General features: G+C 33.6%; 1 protein-coding gene across 3 annotated transcripts in view; it reads right to left on the bottom strand.

Annotated features, from left to right (window-relative positions):
• Window positions 1-1,936: 1,936 nt before the first annotated feature.
• The window catches only part of Sap130 (Sin3A-associated protein 130), a 59,948-nt gene continuing 42,816 nt past the window's right edge, over window positions 1,937-19,068 (bottom strand). For all 3 annotated transcript variants that reach the window (XM_081768496.1, XM_081768498.1, XM_081768497.1), the window contains 6 exons: window positions 18,595-18,718; window positions 15,824-16,144; window positions 12,759-12,841; window positions 7,976-8,199; window positions 6,650-6,763; window positions 1,937-2,756 (listed from right to left, as the gene is read on the bottom strand). In XM_081768496.1, the coding sequence (XP_081624622.1) occupies window positions 2,607-2,756; window positions 6,650-6,763; window positions 7,976-8,199; window positions 12,759-12,841; window positions 15,824-16,144; window positions 18,595-18,718 (1,016 nt within the window). In that variant the 3' untranslated portion in view covers window positions 1,937-2,606. The remainder of the gene's footprint in view (window positions 2,757-6,649; window positions 6,764-7,975; window positions 8,200-12,758; window positions 12,842-15,823; window positions 16,145-18,594; window positions 18,719-19,068) is intronic.

The raw sequence follows: 19,068 nt of genomic DNA, 5'->3' as shown, positions 1-19,068 counted from the left end.
TTTTTAATGGTATTTTAGCAAACCCTCTCATGTGATATACACACATGAAAAAAACGTGCTCCTTTTAGAAAAATTGCTTCTATCTAAATACTGCTCATTCTAGCCCTGGAACTATGTATAAAAATAAATAAAAAATGACCACAGCAATGTCTGATGAAGGCAATGACTAGGGGCGCGAGTTTTTCGCACTAAGAATTTGAAAATTTCGCGTTTCGTTTTTCATATTTCGCGTTTTGTAGGAATTTTCCAAGTAAAGTTTCGCATTTTGTAGCTCTTGTGGAAAAAATATTCCCTGACATTTATAAATTGTTCCTTTTATTCATAAATCAGTACAGAAATAAACCATTAATTACCTAAAAACAAAATACACTATTGACTTTGTAAATTTCACTTATAGAAAATTATATTTTCTTAAACTGAAGGAAAATCAGCAACTAAACTTACTATGAGTAGGAAAGTTTAGATGTCTTCTGAAAACACATGGCCACACGTTACATTTAAGCATGTTAAATGTTTCCACTTTCCCTCGTTGTTGTACGTTTGTCACGTATCACCAGTCCATGCCATTGGCTAGCTAATTAAAACGGCTCCTCTCTATCCAGCTGCGATGGTGATGGCTAACGCGCAACATGTTCTCTATAGCCGTGTCCGAATCACCCAAAATGCCACGTTCTATCGTTTCGTCAACGGATAACTAGCATTTTCAAATCAATGAAAACTTGTTTTTAAAATTTCGCGTATTGTTAGAAATTTCGCGCAAAACTGCCAATTTCGCGTTTTATCGCGCAACGGAAACCAATGAAAAGACACATAGAATATCATAAAACGTCAAGAAACTGAAAATTACTTCATTGTGACGCATTTCGTTTTATCGCGCATTGCGAAAAACTCGTGCCTTTTGGTTAGATTTTATTTTTATTTAGAAAAGTTAACCTTTCCAGGTTTATTATTATTTGAGCTCAGTTACTTTGAATTTCATTGTTCCGGGGGTCACCTTTTCTCGAATCCTTTGGCTAGAAGTAGGAATGAGGGTTTGGTAAATTTTTATGTAAGTTCTACGACAAATATATCTTATAAAGTTAATTCAGGATCCTTTTCATATTGCAGTCTCTGGAAGAAGAGAAACAAGACGGAACAGTAGAAATGTGACGAGGATTATGAGTTAGAAATTAGCTTTCTGATTAAGCTATTTATCATAAATTTAAACTTTGTCCCCATGTGAAACTTAACAAATCCTTACATTACTCCTAACTAAAAGATTTGGAAGAAAGTGAAAAGCCTCGACTATCACCTAGCCTGAGAAGGCTGGAGCCTGGGGCGGCGTATTTTGCTCCCTGTACATTAGAGAATAAATTAATTTATTGCACTAGCAATTGGTCATGAGGTCGTTTCTGCATTGAAGATTACACAGTGAGACTTTGTATAGCTGTGACAGTGGTCAATCCATTACCGTCGATAATTTGATCGTTGTAACTTACAAAGAAGTCTAAAATCTCGATCAAAATTTAAAACTTTCTTCATGTATTAAAAGGACTGGACAACAGCAACAGCACCTTATTTATAATTTAAAAAAAATAAAATAAAATAAAATAAATAATAGGTAGAAAAGTCGGTAAGTAGAAATATATTTGAAATTACATTATTTATTTTAAGGAGGAAAGGAGTGGGTCAAAGTATAACCTAGGACATAAGAGCATGTTGATTTGATCCTGAAAGGTGCAATTCCTGATCACCAAACATTCAGAAACAACTGGCCACTGGAAAAGGGAATTACTAACTTCTGTAATAATATCTTCTCTCTGTAGTATTAAACCCTCTCTTTGGTTTGATGCAGTCGGACGAAAAAAAAAAAAAAAAAAAAAAAAAAAAAAAAGCCATAAATTCTTAAATGTAACCTTACAATCTGAGCATGGCCATAAAATAAAATCACATGGAATTCATAAAGAAATAAAGCAATTTACTTTTTCATAAAGTATAGGACAGACGAATTAAGACAATCGTTTTCATGAAGTAAAAAATCTGCAATTATACATAAAATGGACATAAAAATTGTTATTCTTTTTTATAATACAGCATTAAAATAATATACAATATATATATATCCTGCACTATGTCCGTACGATATGTGCACAATTACTTAAAACACTAAAAGCAATTGCTGTACAATACGTTCGCTGAATATTAGATCAGTCTTTCTCCCAATGTCTTTCAATTAACACTTAAATAAAATGTCACTTGTCACTTATCAAAATTCGGAGGTTCTCCGATTAAATATTAAAACGAGAGGAAGTTTTTTCAATTGTTTTAAAAAAAGGCATCCTCCACTGTCTCTTTGCTCTTAATTCTCCTTGTACTCCTTATATTGCGTTCAGAATTATTAAATACATCATAACGGACAATATGGCAATAAGATTTGAGATTCAGTTTTTTTTGCAGCACAGGTAATGTTTATTAATTAATGGCACTCTGGATTCCAGTCACTGAATACTATTTTCGATAAAAATAAATGTAATAAGCATCACTGGAACTCCCGCAGGCTTTTTGCAAGAAAAATATATTATGCATTTATATATGTATATATTTATATGTGTGTCTCTCCGGATATTCTACATTTTCTCCCGCTTTTTCACAGAACGTTTGCTGACACACTTACTTAAAATTTCACTCACATATCCTTTATGATCGAAGATCTTCATGATTTGAGTTTTCGCTTCTTGCATTTGATCTTTTATTACCTTGCTTCTTTGTATGTTACCCTGCAACAGACATTAAAATAAAACAATCAGTATATTCTTTCGTAACAGAGTGGTACTGACAGGATGTGAAGAAAAGAAGGATGTTTCATACGAAAAAAAAAAAAAAAAAAAAAAAAACTAAAAAAGTAAGGTATCACTATACTATCTTATATTTATAAATAACTTTTATTAAGGATTTGGTTTCATCACTGTAAAATACGAGCAGAAAAAGTACTGTATCGAAGGAAAATTAACACACTAAAATCAGTCAGTCAGTTATTAATAACATGGTCCGTAAGTCAGTTGACACTAACAGTTATTATACACTAGTTTGACTAGCATAGTATCTACTTGACTCGAGCTGCAGCTTAAGTAATTCAGTTGACAACACAAGTGATGAGACTCTCGTGTGAGGAAGTTCTCGCTTATGTGGGTCCTATTGTTAGTGTTAATTTGTTGAGAAGCAATCAATAGAAATATATCACAAAACAGTACGTTTTTATACTGCAAATGTGGTGGGAACATGACAATAATTATAGTGATACTGTTATATTGTTTGTGGGGCATTTTCCAAACACCGCACTATCATTTCGCGAAGATATTCAGAAATTGAATAAAAGATTCGTGATGCTGAACATCTGAAGGATGGAATTCAACTGCACTTGAAAACCTAAACACACACTGAAAATTTTTTGTGCTTCAGTTTGCAAAGATGTGAGCTTTGCATTCAACATAATTGAAGCCACTTTGAGCATCTTTTGTAGGCATATCTTGCATACTTGAGCTCTATCACTATTGTGTCTTTGCAATTAAAACTTGTTATTGTAATACTTTTGATTTGTATTTCATTCCTAATTAAAAATTCAATTTTACCAACTGACTTATGGGCCACCTTGTATGTATTCATAATTTGTATTTAGTTGGATTGTAAAATTATTTCATTTTGGAATTACAATTAATCACTGGTTCTCTCTTATGCTGTAGGCTAATAACTCTCTTAAACCAGAAAGTTAAAACACATACACAAATTTCTTCACACTCTATTTATTGTTTAAGGAACAAGTCATGGTATGTGAACATTGTCGAGTCAGGAGAATAAACCTATCTTTCTGTAATACTCAAAACAGGGAATGAAAACTGCGAATAAGACGAAAGAAGAGAGTTAAGGTACGCAGATCGAGAAACGAGAAAAGAGGGATGGATGAAATTGTGAGACACGTTGGACAGTCGTATTAAGTTTCTAGTGTGTACATTATCGCGAAGGTTCCAATTCCAGTTCTTCTCTTCCTATATGGAGAAGAAGCTTTTGCATAGGTGCGAAACAGTGTTTCGTGGCACCTTTTCCATTGTACTTGTTTAGTTTTTTTTTTTTTTAAATTAATTTATTGTCATTTTTTCTCCTTCCTGAATTTTTTATTTTATATTCTTTTTACTATTATTTCTTTTCTTGCTTTTATCCGCTATTACTGATGTTTCAATACCTTTTTTCTTTGTGTGTTTTCTTCAGAGAGCTTTTTTTATATTATGTTATTTTCTTGCAGGTATAATAATTTGCATATTAATTACATTATTTAATATTAATAATGTTTTTAATGAGCTAGGGCCCTGTCCTAATCTTTTGTATAATGTTGTGAACAATTCTTCTCTGGATTTTGATGTTAGTTTACACTGAAATATTACATGATTTATTGATCCTTCAGCCTCCTCACACCAACAATCGGAGTGTCTGGACGTTGTATTTCGTATAAGATATTTGGGGTGATTTCTGTATGTGGTCTTAATCTCATTAATTGAACTACATGACGTCCTTTTACCTCCCGGAGCTTATCACAAATTACTGATAAAAACCCTTGGGATATGTTCCAGTAAAACCATCCCAGTTTCTTTCATTGTTTTATTGATCTTTTATATAGGAGTTGACAATTCCAAAAGAGTTTGATATAGTATTAAAGTTGGTTGGTATTTCTTTATTTGCTGCCTGTCATGATGCTATGTCAACTAATTCGTTACAATACATATTGCTGAGGGTTTTTACATACAACTTTACTATTACATGATTTTTTACAAAAGCTTAACGCTTTTCCCTCATACCTATTCTGTCTATTAATACAAAAATTGGTACACACATTTCTTACCCTTATAGTATTTTTCGAGATACATTTGGATTGTGTGATTTTACCCGGGGTCACTACTCCATATGAGTCCAAAGCTGATGGGACAAATTTCTGGAGGGAATTTTCCCGGCATTCTCCCAACTTTCCCTGTTCAAGTACATTATGGTCCCCAGCACATAGCACATCTGGAAAGCTTGTTTCATACTGAAGAGAATGAACTATAAACCATGACTTTCCAATGAACAGTGTTGATGCAATAGCTATTTCACTGCGAGGTTACGATTTTATTTTACTAACAGGGTTAATGGGCCCCACGGACTTACTCCACTGTCCATGGCACCTAATTTTTTGTGCATGAACATATCTTTGTTATGTTTATCGAATGGACTAGGTTTGATTCGGATGTCCGGATGACAGGTTCATATCCGTTCCTTGTGAGCTTAGAATCTAAATTAAATATTTAATGCAATTTGTTTGAGTTTTTTATTATTTACTTTAAAATTGATTTTCTAATCTTTCGAAAAAAAATATTACATTTGTTTTTCCCAGTTTATTATTAATCTATAAAAATTACTACAGTCGGTGATGAGTATTGATTTCCTATTGACTAAATTACGATGCGTTAAAATACAAGATATTTGATTCATACTTGATTGTCACAAGAGTTTATAGGATATATGGGCTATCGTCCTTAAAGTATCGAGGATAAACATGCAAAATATTGACTACGCTATCAAGTACAGACAAATATAGAAATCGATACGGAATTGAAGTAAAAAAAAAAAAATCAATGTGACAAGTTCAAAAAATGAAATGTTACTGCAGTAAAGTATGAGTAAGTGTACATTATAATTAAAGAAGAATTCACACAGCGAAAAGAAATAATAGTTACCATTAACCTGCAAAATTTCACAGAGGAATTAGTCTTAAGTGATATTGAATTTATATGTAAAAACAATTCATGAAAAGTAACCTTAAATTCTAAGAGATTGGATACAAAACTTATTGGTATTGAATTGTTAGTGTGTTTTCAGAATATTTTATGTTGTCTTTCTTTTACAGGACTAGGAATAAAATAACAAAATGCAACAGTGATATTAAGGCTTACATTATATAGGTGTATATAGCTACAGACAGGAATGAAATATAGTAATAAGTGGAAGCACCGGTTGGGGAACAAGGTATAAATCTTAATTTTAATAATATGTACTCTATAGCATCCACTAACAACTGGTATAAATAATATGAGTAAGAACTGGGTACTACTGAGTCATTCTCCACAAGTTTCAATGTGAATCGATGAGAAATAAATTCCACAGAGCAAAAGCCAACATTTTTTCTGAGGCAAAAAGGAGAAAAGTGTGGAATGCAATTTCTACAATTTCGTAAGTTTTCTCTGTAAATAATTCAGTTTCCTTTTCCTACATTCTTCATTATCTAAGTAACCTAAGTATCTCAAGACTAGGGTAAAAGACAAGAAGTGTCGAAAAACGTACAGTTTGTCGAAAAATGTATAGTTTCTGCAAGTAGGTGAAATAGTCGTGGTAAGACATATTTACTTTTATTTTTAATTTCACATTTATCATGTAAGAATTGTTAAATAATGTGAATATTGAATATTGAAGACAACAGATGAATTAGAAATAAGTGGCCTATCAAAAGGCTCATACTCCCCCTTATTGAAAGTGGTAAAAGTGAGTAACCAGACAGTATGTCTGTTACGGATCAACTACTCATCTACACAAATATATTTCCTGGGTATATTTTAAATAAATAAATAAATAAATAATATCCACATACCTTTATAAGTTCGTTTATTCTATTGATGTCCTTTTCAAGCTCCTTCCCCGTCTTCCTTTCCATTACTTTTAACATTTCTGAGAGCTTTTCGAATACTTGAGTCTCCAACTCAGACTGAAAGAAAAAAAGTTTTATTGAGAGATGAATTCAACATTATTAATCCAAAAACTGAGTACATTTTGTATATGAAGTATTATAAATATTTATATTTGCAATACTTTTTTTTTTTTTTTTTTTTTTTTTTGGTCTATTCAAGTAATTTACAAAGATCAGTCGAAAGGCAGAATTCACTGTAGCTTAGTAATGGTAAGCACAACAGAAATAAAATTTTGCAGACAGAAGATGGTCCTAATTTTTATTTCTTGCTGTTGCAGGTAAGCCACCATGGGTGATCAACGTGACACCTTATTACGCCAACGTGCAGTGATCGAAACTATCAACCGTCTCATAACATTGTTTGGAAATACGAGCGCCAGCGAAGTTATTTTGGTACACACTTTGTATAAAATTGATTGGAAGGGAACATGACCATATGATCTAAAGGTAGAACGATTTGACTGCACTCAAATTAGGTTTTCTTTCTTCCTTTTTTAAACGACTAGGTGGATCAAGATTTTCTAGCGACCATACAACAATAACTACACATTCATAATTCTACAAATTGAACTTGTTCTAAGACACACTCAATCCATCATCTGTTATACTTTAAAGCAGTGGTTCTCAAACGGCGTGTCGCTCATTCCCACAATGTGTATCGTGAAATTTTAGAATTTAAGTCATGAAGCATTTAGTAATTAGTTAAAATCAATTTTGAGTCAGACTATAACAGTCAACGCCTCAAGCAACAGCAATAATACTCAGTACTACATGAAATCACTACTCCATAGAAACTTACAGGCTTATACTATTATACTTCATATATAATCATTATTATTATTATTATTAATAATAATAATAATAAAAACCCAAATAAATGTGATGCTATGTCGTGGGCATTCAGTGAAGTGTGTTTTCAGTCAAAGGTTACGAATCACTGCTTTAAAGATGGCAAAATGAATAAATCAATCGACATATATAAACAGGAACACTTATTTCCATATTATTGACTTTCACTACCCAAATACTAAGAGGGAGATCCTCGGTTCACACGTTAAGACAATGCAGTTTGGAAACTACTTAAGTTTGATATTCTTAATGCCACAGGGTGTATGTGAGGGGTACGATCTAGGCAAAGTTTTAACATTAAAGGCACATGTCACGATACTCTATAAAAAAGAAATGAAATCGGAAAACACGGTGCAAGTAACAAATTCCACAGAAACTTACCAAATCTTCCATCTGAGTAGTCAGATGGTAAATCTTCCACCCATTAACCTTCTGGAAGATTTGCTTTTGATTGGCAATATCAACGACAGTAGGCCTCCTTTCGTCCTTTGGTTTCACATCACTGTAGCGTAAGTAATGATTGTGACGAGATTTCCACGTATGACGGTAACTATTGAGCAACGAAATATTAGGCCTCTTCGGAATGTAGATCTTTTCTTCTTCCTCTGAAAACGCGTAAACATAAAGAACATTAGTTTCAATTTAGTTATTCTAAAAGATAACACTGAAAATATCTTACTTACGAGTCTCCAACCGTTTCTAATACGCTACTTTCATCACAAAGCATAATAAATCTTTGAATATACATCCATATCTTAGTTTACTAAAAGCCGGTGTCCATGTTGTGCGCTGTTTACTTTTTTTTATATTATATTACTAGGTATGCAGTAGCTGCAAATTTGGAGCGAAGTGATCGACCTTTATTGACTATTCACAGAGTTTTTTTTAGTGCATCAATTGTTTTCTGAACGAACACGAAATGCAAAAAGTTGCATTTGGGGTATCAGCAGAAAGCATAATGGCTTTGAAAAATTGCTTTCATAGAACAAAACTAAAGAGTTTCACCCTATTTGTAATGCTGAAAATTCTGTTTTCCGTTGTTTACAAAGAGAATTCGCGCCAAATGCTTTTCCAAGGTTAAGTCTATGGGCACCCTATTTTCCAGTGATAATTCCTCAATAGTATGTCCGATCAGGACATGCGACCCTTTACAACACTCAGTGCACGCTCTCGAATCACCATGTCAAATTTGGTTGGAGGAGTATCCGGGCAAACAAATGCCTCAGTGGAGTAAAGAGGAGCTTCGCTTCTATAATCGTTTCGCTTTGAATAACTGTTCACAGAACAAAACGAAGAGTTTCGCCATATCTGTAATGCTGAAAATTATATTTTACATTGTTTACAAAGAGAATTCGCGTCAAATGATTTCTCAACGTGAAGTCTATGGGCATCCCGTTTTTCGGTGATTATTCCTCAATAGTATGTCCAATCGGGACATGTGACCCCTTACAACACACAGCGCGCGATCTCGAATCACGATTCCAAATTTGGTCAAGAACTGTTAAGGCATCTCGAAGGAGTATCCGAACAAACGAACGGCAAAGTCTAGTAAAGAGGAGTTTAGCACCAACTAAATCCAGATGGCCTATCAGTGTATCTAGCTCTCATGTCGCTCAACCTGCTTGTTTCAGAGCAGTTCCAGTTGTAAAAAGGCGGGTATCCACCAACAAGTTCACATCTGGATTTCATTTTTTGCTTCTCCTGAAAAACTAGATTTGTGACAACCGCCATTAGTGAACTAAGGCACGGATCTTAAGAGGAGTGTTAAATCTTGCAACATACAATGACAATTCAATATTTTTACATTTTTTCTCTAGCTTATTGTTTTATTACGTTATTCTTCTGTTTATTAGAGTCGAATCCTTCTACTTAAATTTCACTCACTTCCAAACTAAATAGGGCTCTGAAATTTTGTAGAAACGTAAATCTGATGACAATATAATATTTTTACAGTTTTCGCTCTAGCTTATCCTTTACTGAAAAACTAAATAATTACAAATGTGTTTAAAATGCGTATCTGCATAGGCAAGTATTACTTCAATAGCTGGGAGAGTGATTCAGTACTGATTCTAAACCTTTAGGTACTACTGCCTTCCACAAGTGTTTCTTCACCCGTTTGAAGTCAACTTTAGTGCACACTACGTCTGAATAAAATGGGGTTGAATATACATATCCTTGCCTTTTGCAAAAGTCTTAGTTCAATTTCTTTATTTTATCTCATCAAGAATGTTATTTTCTCCTTTTTAATCCACTCTTAAAAAACATATTATTTTTCATTTTTATGCTTAGTATTTTCTTATTATATCTTTATACTAATGTAATAGTGCTTGCTATAACCTGACCTATTTTTCCACAATGATTTAAAAAGTAATTATACCTATTTAGAATAAGACAATTAAGGTACTTTAAAATTATTATATAAACGGATCAAGGTTATATCGATAACACTATAGTAATATGGGTCACGGGTCATTATGACGAAACATTTCAGAAGGGAAGTATGCTTGGAATGTACAGAATGTTATATAGAAAAGTCACTGGAATATTTGGGCAGCCAGACATACGAGAAAAATATGAAGTTGGATTTTTCATCAAACCGTGGGAATCCACTTTAATGAATATTTGTAAATAAGAAATCTATTCTGATTAAGAAAATTAAATTTAGAGCCAATTTTATTAAATGCAATATCTGAACATGAGATTTAAATAGCAATGATAGCGACGTTAGTTTCTCTTCCACTTCTTCCAAATCACAAATTCTTATGCTTATTTGGAGAGAATGCTCAATAATAAATTTCTAACAATAAATTCTACATTTTCAATTAAATAACAAGCACTGATCTTGTATCCAACAATGATTACATCTTTTTATATCATTTCGGTCTTCTCTGGGGCCTTTATGTTCAACATCTGTTTTTCTATCCTTACATATCCACCCTCGAAGAAAACTTTCTTGAAATATTAGAGGAAAACAGGATCTGAAAGCCTCTTAAATTTCGTAATATTACTTACTGTTCCTTCCCCATATCTTTACTTGGGTTCAATTCCCGGCAGGAGCTCATGCGGTTTGGATTCTACGTTGATCAGTAGGTCCTGTCTCATATAGCCGCGCTACTGAAAGGGACGTTAAACTCAAAATCACCTTACGTCTTCATTTGTAAACATTATTTCTGAAAATTAAATTTTTAATATGACAGTTATAAGAGTATAGGAAACTCTACAAATGTATGTGAATGACAGAGTGTAGAAAAAAAATATTTACAATTGTTTGAACAAATACGTTCTTCCATCCCAAAGAGTCCTATTTACAAAATAAAAACTCTCACCTTTCCACCCTCAGCTTGTCTAACAGACCATTAAAATAATTTCTTTTTATGTATTTTTTTTATTTCTAGTAGTAAATTATACACTGTTAATTTTGAAAATAGAAATACGAACTTTTATTTTTAAAATTCCTTTTGTTAAATCACCTAATGATAACTATTCTATTTTCCTTGTGATGCGGAAAGAAAAGCCATCTGTTGCTCCACGACCCGTTAGTTTTTCTAAGCTCTATCAGTGACATACATTTATAAATAGTTTTCTATACTCCTATCAGTATCAGTTTAAAAATTTAATTTTCAAAATAGGTGTCCATAAATGAAATGTGAGAGGATATAACAGTGATAATACGAACTTGAAGGAGTATTCGAATGACCTTATCAGGATTGCCAGGGATTTTTTAAATCAATTTTCGCTGACAATTCCTGGTTTTCCAGGCAAGATCTATTATTTTCCAGACATAATTCCTTCCTCCAAAGAATGAATGAATGGAAAGCTCTTTACAATATCCATCCACTGCCCTCCATTCACTTTTCCTTTTCTTTTTTTGTGTAAATACACAATTTACAAAATTTAAATCTTTGATATATCTCTTTCATTATAATAAAATTAAAGTATCGTACTTATGATTGCAGTCTACATAAATAATTTTTGTTATAGAACTTCACACTAAACAAATTACTACTGTATGTTTCCTTAGTTTTCACAGTTCTCTACATTAGAGATGCTTTCAAGAACTCAGTTTCATGTTCCAAGTTTTGCATTCAATGGAAGTCTTTAATGTAAGTTCTGCTTCCTTTTTCTCTAAAAATGGTAATCTGATCCGCTATGCGCTTATTTTCTTTTCTTTAATTCGTTTGCAAGTTTTCGTCCTTTTCCTTTGTATGGCTTCATAACGTGCATATGATCCACGTACGTACTGAGCATTTTTGTGTATATAAATACTAAGGGGCCCTCCAGCACATTGTACAGTATCATGTACTCTTAAAACTCATGAAAGATTCTTCATGAATATTTTCCACCTGTATGTCATTGTTAACTCAGAAATTCTTCTCAACGGAAGTATTTCCATGCGAAAGGACAAGTAACATTATAATTATCTCCCACAAATTAAAGAATTCACAATTACCAAGTAGAGTGCAATAAAAGACACTTAAACCTATCGTGTTTACATTAAATGATTCGAATTCCTTCTTCTCTTTTATTGCTGAAATACAATTTGGAAAATTGATGTTTTACTTTTTCAGCTTTGGCAGCTACAACTATATTCTTGTTATGGTGTTACTCAAGAACATTATACATCTTCCCTTCGCTTACACTTTGGTTAGTACAAATTTTACTTAGAATAAGACATGACAAATTTCGCACTATTTTGTGTTTAAATGGACATTTTTCAATATATATATATATATATATATATATATATATATATATATATATATATATATATATATATATATATATATATATTTTTAATTAATGCCATCAGTACACGAAATTCCCTGACAATTCCAGGTTTTTCAGGTTTTTCAGGACGCTGGCAAGCCTGGCCTTATGTTGTTCTAATATTTTAAGAAAGTCCTCTTCCACAATGAATATGTAAGGTTACTTACGAAGGTTCCAGAAAAGATTGAAGTGATAGTATAAGAAGCAATAATCATTTTGGATACATGGTTAGGGTTAATTTAATTATAAATGTAGATCCTATAGGGTCCATCTCGACTGCCTGCTTTATTCTTTATTGAAATAGCCCTGAAAATTTTCACTAAATCATTATCTCATCAATGTCCGTAATTCATTGAAGAACTTAAAACGTATTGAAACTGCAACCCAAAAAACTAACCTTCTTTAGGCTCCTTTTTCACCTCAGGAAGGAATTCCATTTCATCTTCACTGAATTTCGGTTCTTGCAGCTCATTGCCGGTGCTGAAAAGAACGAGAAAATTAAAAATACTTTAAAATAATGAAGTTATAGGTAACAAGTTCTATATTGAGAGATTGAAATTTTACTTTTCGACACGTATGACAATAATCAAAACTATTAATATAGCAAGGTGTCCACTAAAGGTTTGTTTTTAAATTCCAGGTATTTTTCCAGGTTTATCTAGGTATATTTATATTATTTTCCAGGTCTATATTTTTTAAACAAAGAAAAGTTATTATTGTTAATAAACTCTACCCGAAGGCCAATTGAGAAAAAATATGTGTATCTAACGAAGGCAAGCAGGGCTCTGATCTTTAACTGCCATGTGCCTCATCTCTCTTGGTAGTAGTAACATTTTTACATTTTGTATCACTACAATTCCAAAAAAAAATATTAATTTAAATTCTGAAGATACATTAATTGATATTATTACATATTGCTGTATATTTTCCTAGGATGGAGAATACCTAGTTAGTTTATTTTTACCAAATTTACTCATACAACACATCATAAACTGGCAAATCATAAATACACTTGAATCAAAATGAGAAAGGCTTTCTACACTACATGGATATACACGTGTAATAAAAAGCCTGCTTCGAATTGTCGAACAAGATAGAAATTCCACCTGAGACCTATGGGAACTCTACCACAGGAAAGAGTAAAGAAATGGAGAAGTAAGTGGAAGCAGTGACTGGACATATGTAGTGAAAATGGTAACTGGGGAAATTCTAGGCTTTCCCCAGGTTTTCCAGGTATAAAAATTCCAAGCTAATTCAAGGTTTTCCAGGTTAGTAGACACCCTTTATAGCATAGTCATTATAATTTCACATGTAAATTTCGAACTGTGCAGCATATTTTGTTAGTTACGGTTAATGATTTGCAATTTTTAAATTTGATAACTCCGATCAATGAACTACTGTTATTGCACAATTGGTAGTATTATTAGTAAAGCCCGGTGGTGACTTTCATTTATTTATCACAACGAAGTTTCAAATTTTATAGGATTCAGACTATACCTCATCCATCCTTATTTATATCTACGCAAAACGTTTGTTCTTAGTTTTTCTTTCCCCCATTTCTCCCTTTTAGTTTATATATATATATATATATATATATATATATATATATATACATATTATATATATATACATATTATATATATATATATATAAACACTAAGTTTTGTTATAAATAACTTTAATAGTCAAATTTAAGTAATATTAAATTTATATGTTACAATAACAACTTATTTTGAAATGGCGAGGGACATTTAAAAAGAGCTGATAGTCAGTCAAATCAGATAATTAAAATTCCAGTCAATTCTAAAGTAAACAGAAAAGTAATTTCCCGCAAAATCTTTCAGTTTAACGTCTCACGTTTATGTCCTTCAGGCTAAGGAAGACGGATCATTCAGATAAGTGAATGATGGAAGAACTGGTGGAATGCGAATGTGGGAGGAAACAGAAGCATCCCGAGAACCCACGGACACAATGTCAAACTTGGGCGGGGATCGAACCATTGACTCCAGGCACCAAACGCAAGTACCCTACCACTGGGCCACCGTGTCCCTTTATAAAAATATTCCCCACACAAATTAATGGGCTAAAAACCAAAGGTAACGGAGGTCTCAATATCGTTAATGCACATTCCTTGTATCGAAAACAAAGACGTGCGAGAAATGAAATGAAGTCTTTGAGTTTTACATCCCACGGTTATGCCGGTTAGGCTAAAGGAGACTGTGATGATAAGTAATGAATGAAATGGTGGAATGAAGAAAGTGGGAGGAAACGGGAGAACCCCGAGAAAACCCACGCACACGGTGTTTGTCCACCAGAAAGTTCACTTGGCGGGGGCTGGGATCGAACCCAGGCCCCCTAGTACCAGAGGTGAACGCTCTACCACTGAGCTACCGCGGCCCAAAAAGACGTGCGAGAGTACTTAATATAGTATATTCCTTTAACTTCTAGTTCGGCACGAAGACTGGTTAAAAACAACATATTACATGTGTTGTAACGACGCGTCACTAGAGTAGTGGGTCTTCCTAAATTTGTTCTTGTGTCTGTAGACACAGCATGTCTCAATTTTAAAGCTTTTTGTCGATAACAGCTAGGTATTGAGTATACTTTAACAGATATTTGTATAAGCTAATTTAATTTTTCTATGGGTTAAAGAAGAAGAAAGCAACGAAGTGAAGTGAAACATTTTAAATTGTATGACACGTATAAATTGTAACACTGTAGTAGTCGTTTAAGTAGGGTACTTCTAAGTTGAGAGTCAGTGTGTGGTAATGATCAATATTTCGATAGCACTCGAAGGCAACAAGATTGGAAATCACACTAGGAATTCAACAATCCGATATCAGGATTCCCACTTCACCTAATAGGTGAGTGCTAGTTAACACTAACATAATTTTACCCTTTTTCACAGAAGTAGCGAAAATGAAACAAAAACTCTATGTTAACGTCCTGCGTTATACATTGTAAGCTAAAGAACACAGGCAAAAGCATCTGAATAATAATGAAAGAATTACTGGAATCGGAAAGGGAATAGAATAATCCAGTGGAAACCCATAAACACGACGTTGGCAACTATAAGCTCACAATACTTTGCGACTGAGAACCAGTGTCCTTCACAGTAGGAAGAAACACCATGGAAATAGTGCAGTTTATGACATAAATGGCGCATGCGGTTCTTTTTCTTAAGCTTTAAGGTATGATTAACGGGAAGTGTGCATTGTGTATAAAAAGTACGTTTAAATAATTATGTAATACACGAGCACATATGCATCTTCTTTGAGACTCTTCTATCTTTGCCTGAAAGAAATTTTACTAAGTTACACACACAAACGAGAAAAGCCACGACGCATATTACAATACTGCAGACTCTAGAATACATTTAAATTGAACAGAGCTGTTTTTCTTACATAACCTAAAGAAACTGGCTAGTTACTATATCTCAGATTCAATATCCTTCCTACTTACAGTTGCTGCTTCCGTGGTTTCTTCCGAGGACTCATTTCTACAATCGGCCCACTGGGTTGAGAGTTCATAGCACCAGTTGCACCATTTAAGGCAATTTCAAGATCATCTGGTGGTTCTTGTTTGATAGATAATCCCCCTGGCAACGAATCGTCATTGCCTTCCACTATAAGACCTGGTGAAGACGTGGCAGATATAGTTGTTGAACCTCCTGAAGAATGGCCATTCCCACAGGAATCTGGTCGACGAGGTGACGGTGGAGATACAGGCGAGGTCACCGCTGTTAGCGCAGAGGTTAAGTTCTTTTGTGCCTTAAGTGGAGTACTGAAAAATAATAAAAAATTCGAAAATGAAAAATAGCGAAACTAATTGCTGCACTGGACTATACAACAAATAATAGTAGCTTGCTCTAGTTTAACGCACAAATTAAGTTATTTTCCCACCTATACAAGAACGTAGTATGTTTATCACTGTTGGAAGACAATACACAGTAACAATATATATTTACATACACAGTACGTTAATAAAGAAATTACATGCTACAGCAGAATAGACTACCAATTATTACTGGCAATGATCGATATACTTTTTGGTCTCATAGAAATTAATTTCTCCTGATCTTCTCGAAAAATACACGTCTCATTTTGTTTATCGCGATGGCATCTATCAAGTTACATATATTAACGAGATTATAATAGGAGTAGGGCAAGGATGTGGACTATTAACTCTCCTGTTCAACGTACCTTTTAGCAGCGAGGCTATATGAGACGGGACCTAATGATTAACGTGGAATCCGAACCACATGAGCTCCCGCCGAGAATTGAGCCCGGGTCTCGCACGCCAACGGTGCGTACGCTAACCGCTTAGCGATGCTATGAAAGAATTCTTTGATAAAAACGAAAAATGCGTAAAAGTAAATAGCCAGGTTTTCAGCACAATAAGGTTTGTTGATGATAGCGGAGAACGAAGTACTTTCAAACTTGAACAAGCAACTGGAAAAAACATGCAAAATGATGATAAATAAGAATGAAACCAAAGTGATAAAATGCACAAGAGCAGGACAGGAAGGGGCAAACGTACGGTTAGAGGGAGATTTAGGAAATCTAATATTCTAGGACGGAAGAAGTGAAAAATACTTAAGTTCAAGAAACAGCAGGCTAAACAAGCATTCAATGGGAAAAGAGGATTGCTAATATCAAGCACTTTCGAAAACAATTTATTAAGACTCTTGTATGGTGCGTGGCGCTTTACGGATCAGAGACGAGGACATTGAGAAAAGCTCAAATTTCCAAGCTGGAAGCATTTGAAATGTGGTGTTGGCGCAGAGTGCTCCGCATAGGACGACAGATCATGAAGATAATAGGAAAAAGAAGGAACAGTATGCTTGGTCATCTTATTCGGCACACCGATTGGATCACTGTGTTGATAGAGGGAAAGGCAGAAGGAAAACCAGGAAGCGGAAGACCAAGGATAGAATATCTAGATCAGTTACGAAGAAGAGACCTTATTAAAATATAAAATAGCTCTCCCAAGGAAGAGAAAAAGATTTAAAATTATCATGTTGTCCACCAAACCTATGGCTGAGGTGAGAAAGAAGATAATACTAGTTGCCATAATGAAAAACTTGGTAACAGTATATTATATCATCAGTTTTAACTTAATAGATAGTGAAGTCATCATACAACATCAGTTTTAGGATGACAAAAGACTTTTTCTCGAAAACCACTACTGAGGATTCGCAAACCTATATATCTGAGATCCATCGATTGGCGTATTTAATTTTCGGACTTTTATTTTTCATTATACTTATAAATTTTCGTTTTCAAGTACAGGCACAATTGGTTGACGTCTCTTTTAAAGCTATGTAAGATAATTTCCAGCCAAGTCATCTGCTGAATGTTCGACATTTATATCCTGTGAACTCAAGAAAATGAGTGATAAATACTAGTGAAAGAGGGCAGAATTGATTGGAACAGAAATTTCAAGGAAACGGGAGCATCTTCGAAACATACAAGGACAGGATATAGTCCATCACAGGTTGGTCTGGGATCAAACCAAGGGCTTTTACTACCGATGTAAGAGTTCTGCCACTGAGTTCCCCCCATTCTACTACAATGCAGCGTAGTCACGACCAATTTACACGCCTTGTTAAGGCTGAATTTAAAGATGCGCTAATCAATAGATGGTAGGACGTTTCCCCTAACCTTCTAATGTATTTTGTATGAAGTTAAAATATCCGCAACAATTCACTCAAATTGAAGAGATGGATATTGAAACTTTAGCTTAAAACAAACTAAATTAATACTTACAGATTGTAGTAGTTTGTTTCTTTCACTGTTGAGAGATTTTTATTATTAAAAGCATGTTTGTGCAGAGTAAATTATGTGTACTCTACATTGAATAAAATATCTTTGGACAAAGTCTGAATATTCACCTCCTTAATTTGATCCCGTTTCCTATAATATATATTTGTACAACAGGGTGTGCCATCTATTGGTCATAGTCGAGCCTTTACACTAACCTTAAAATAACTTCTTTTTCTACTTAACAACGAACCCTCGTTCTAGACGATCATGCACATATTTGTTTATATATATTACTTTGTTATAGTTATATAATGGTAACTACTTCAGTAGTACTAAACACAAGAAATGCAACAACTTTGTCATCAAAGTATTATTCATTATATTACAACTTATATATTCAACATATTCAATAAACTGATTTAATTATAGTCACCTGACTTCGTATAAATATTCTAAACGCTTACTTACCCCTCGCTATCTCTTTTCCTTAAAATGCTCGGTCTAGGTGAAGCATTTTGTTTCGTTACTTGTTGTGTAGAAAACTGGCTGCTTTGTCCTGAAACAACTGGTGTTTCTGTGTGAACGATTGTACCTAGAAAATGACAAAGTTCTTAATGTACAATAAATCTTGAAAAAAAGCTAAAGCTTAACATCAGCCTACGAATAATAAGAACTCGAAGAAATTACTGCAACAGTGGGTTAGCACTTCTTAAACTGCTAGAACGCACTACGAAATTAAAATGAAGTCAATTTATTTGTAGATGTCAAAAGAGAGTATTATTGAGAATTCTTTGATGAGTAAACAAAAATAATCCGTATAACTCCATAAACATGCATTAGTTACTGTCGATACAGTCCAAGATTTCACCCATTTCTTCTCACAAATTGTCCCGTTTCTAGGCCGAATAATATGATTAATATCGAAAACAAATGTACTCCAGA

This window comes from Thermobia domestica, chromosome 8 (assembly GCF_964235325.1).
Source record: "Thermobia domestica chromosome 8, izTheDome1.hap1.1, whole genome shotgun sequence".
NCBI classification, from domain to species: Eukaryota; Metazoa; Arthropoda; class Insecta; order Zygentoma; family Lepismatidae; genus Thermobia; species Thermobia domestica.
This window is presented reverse-complemented; position numbering and strand designations above follow the sequence as displayed.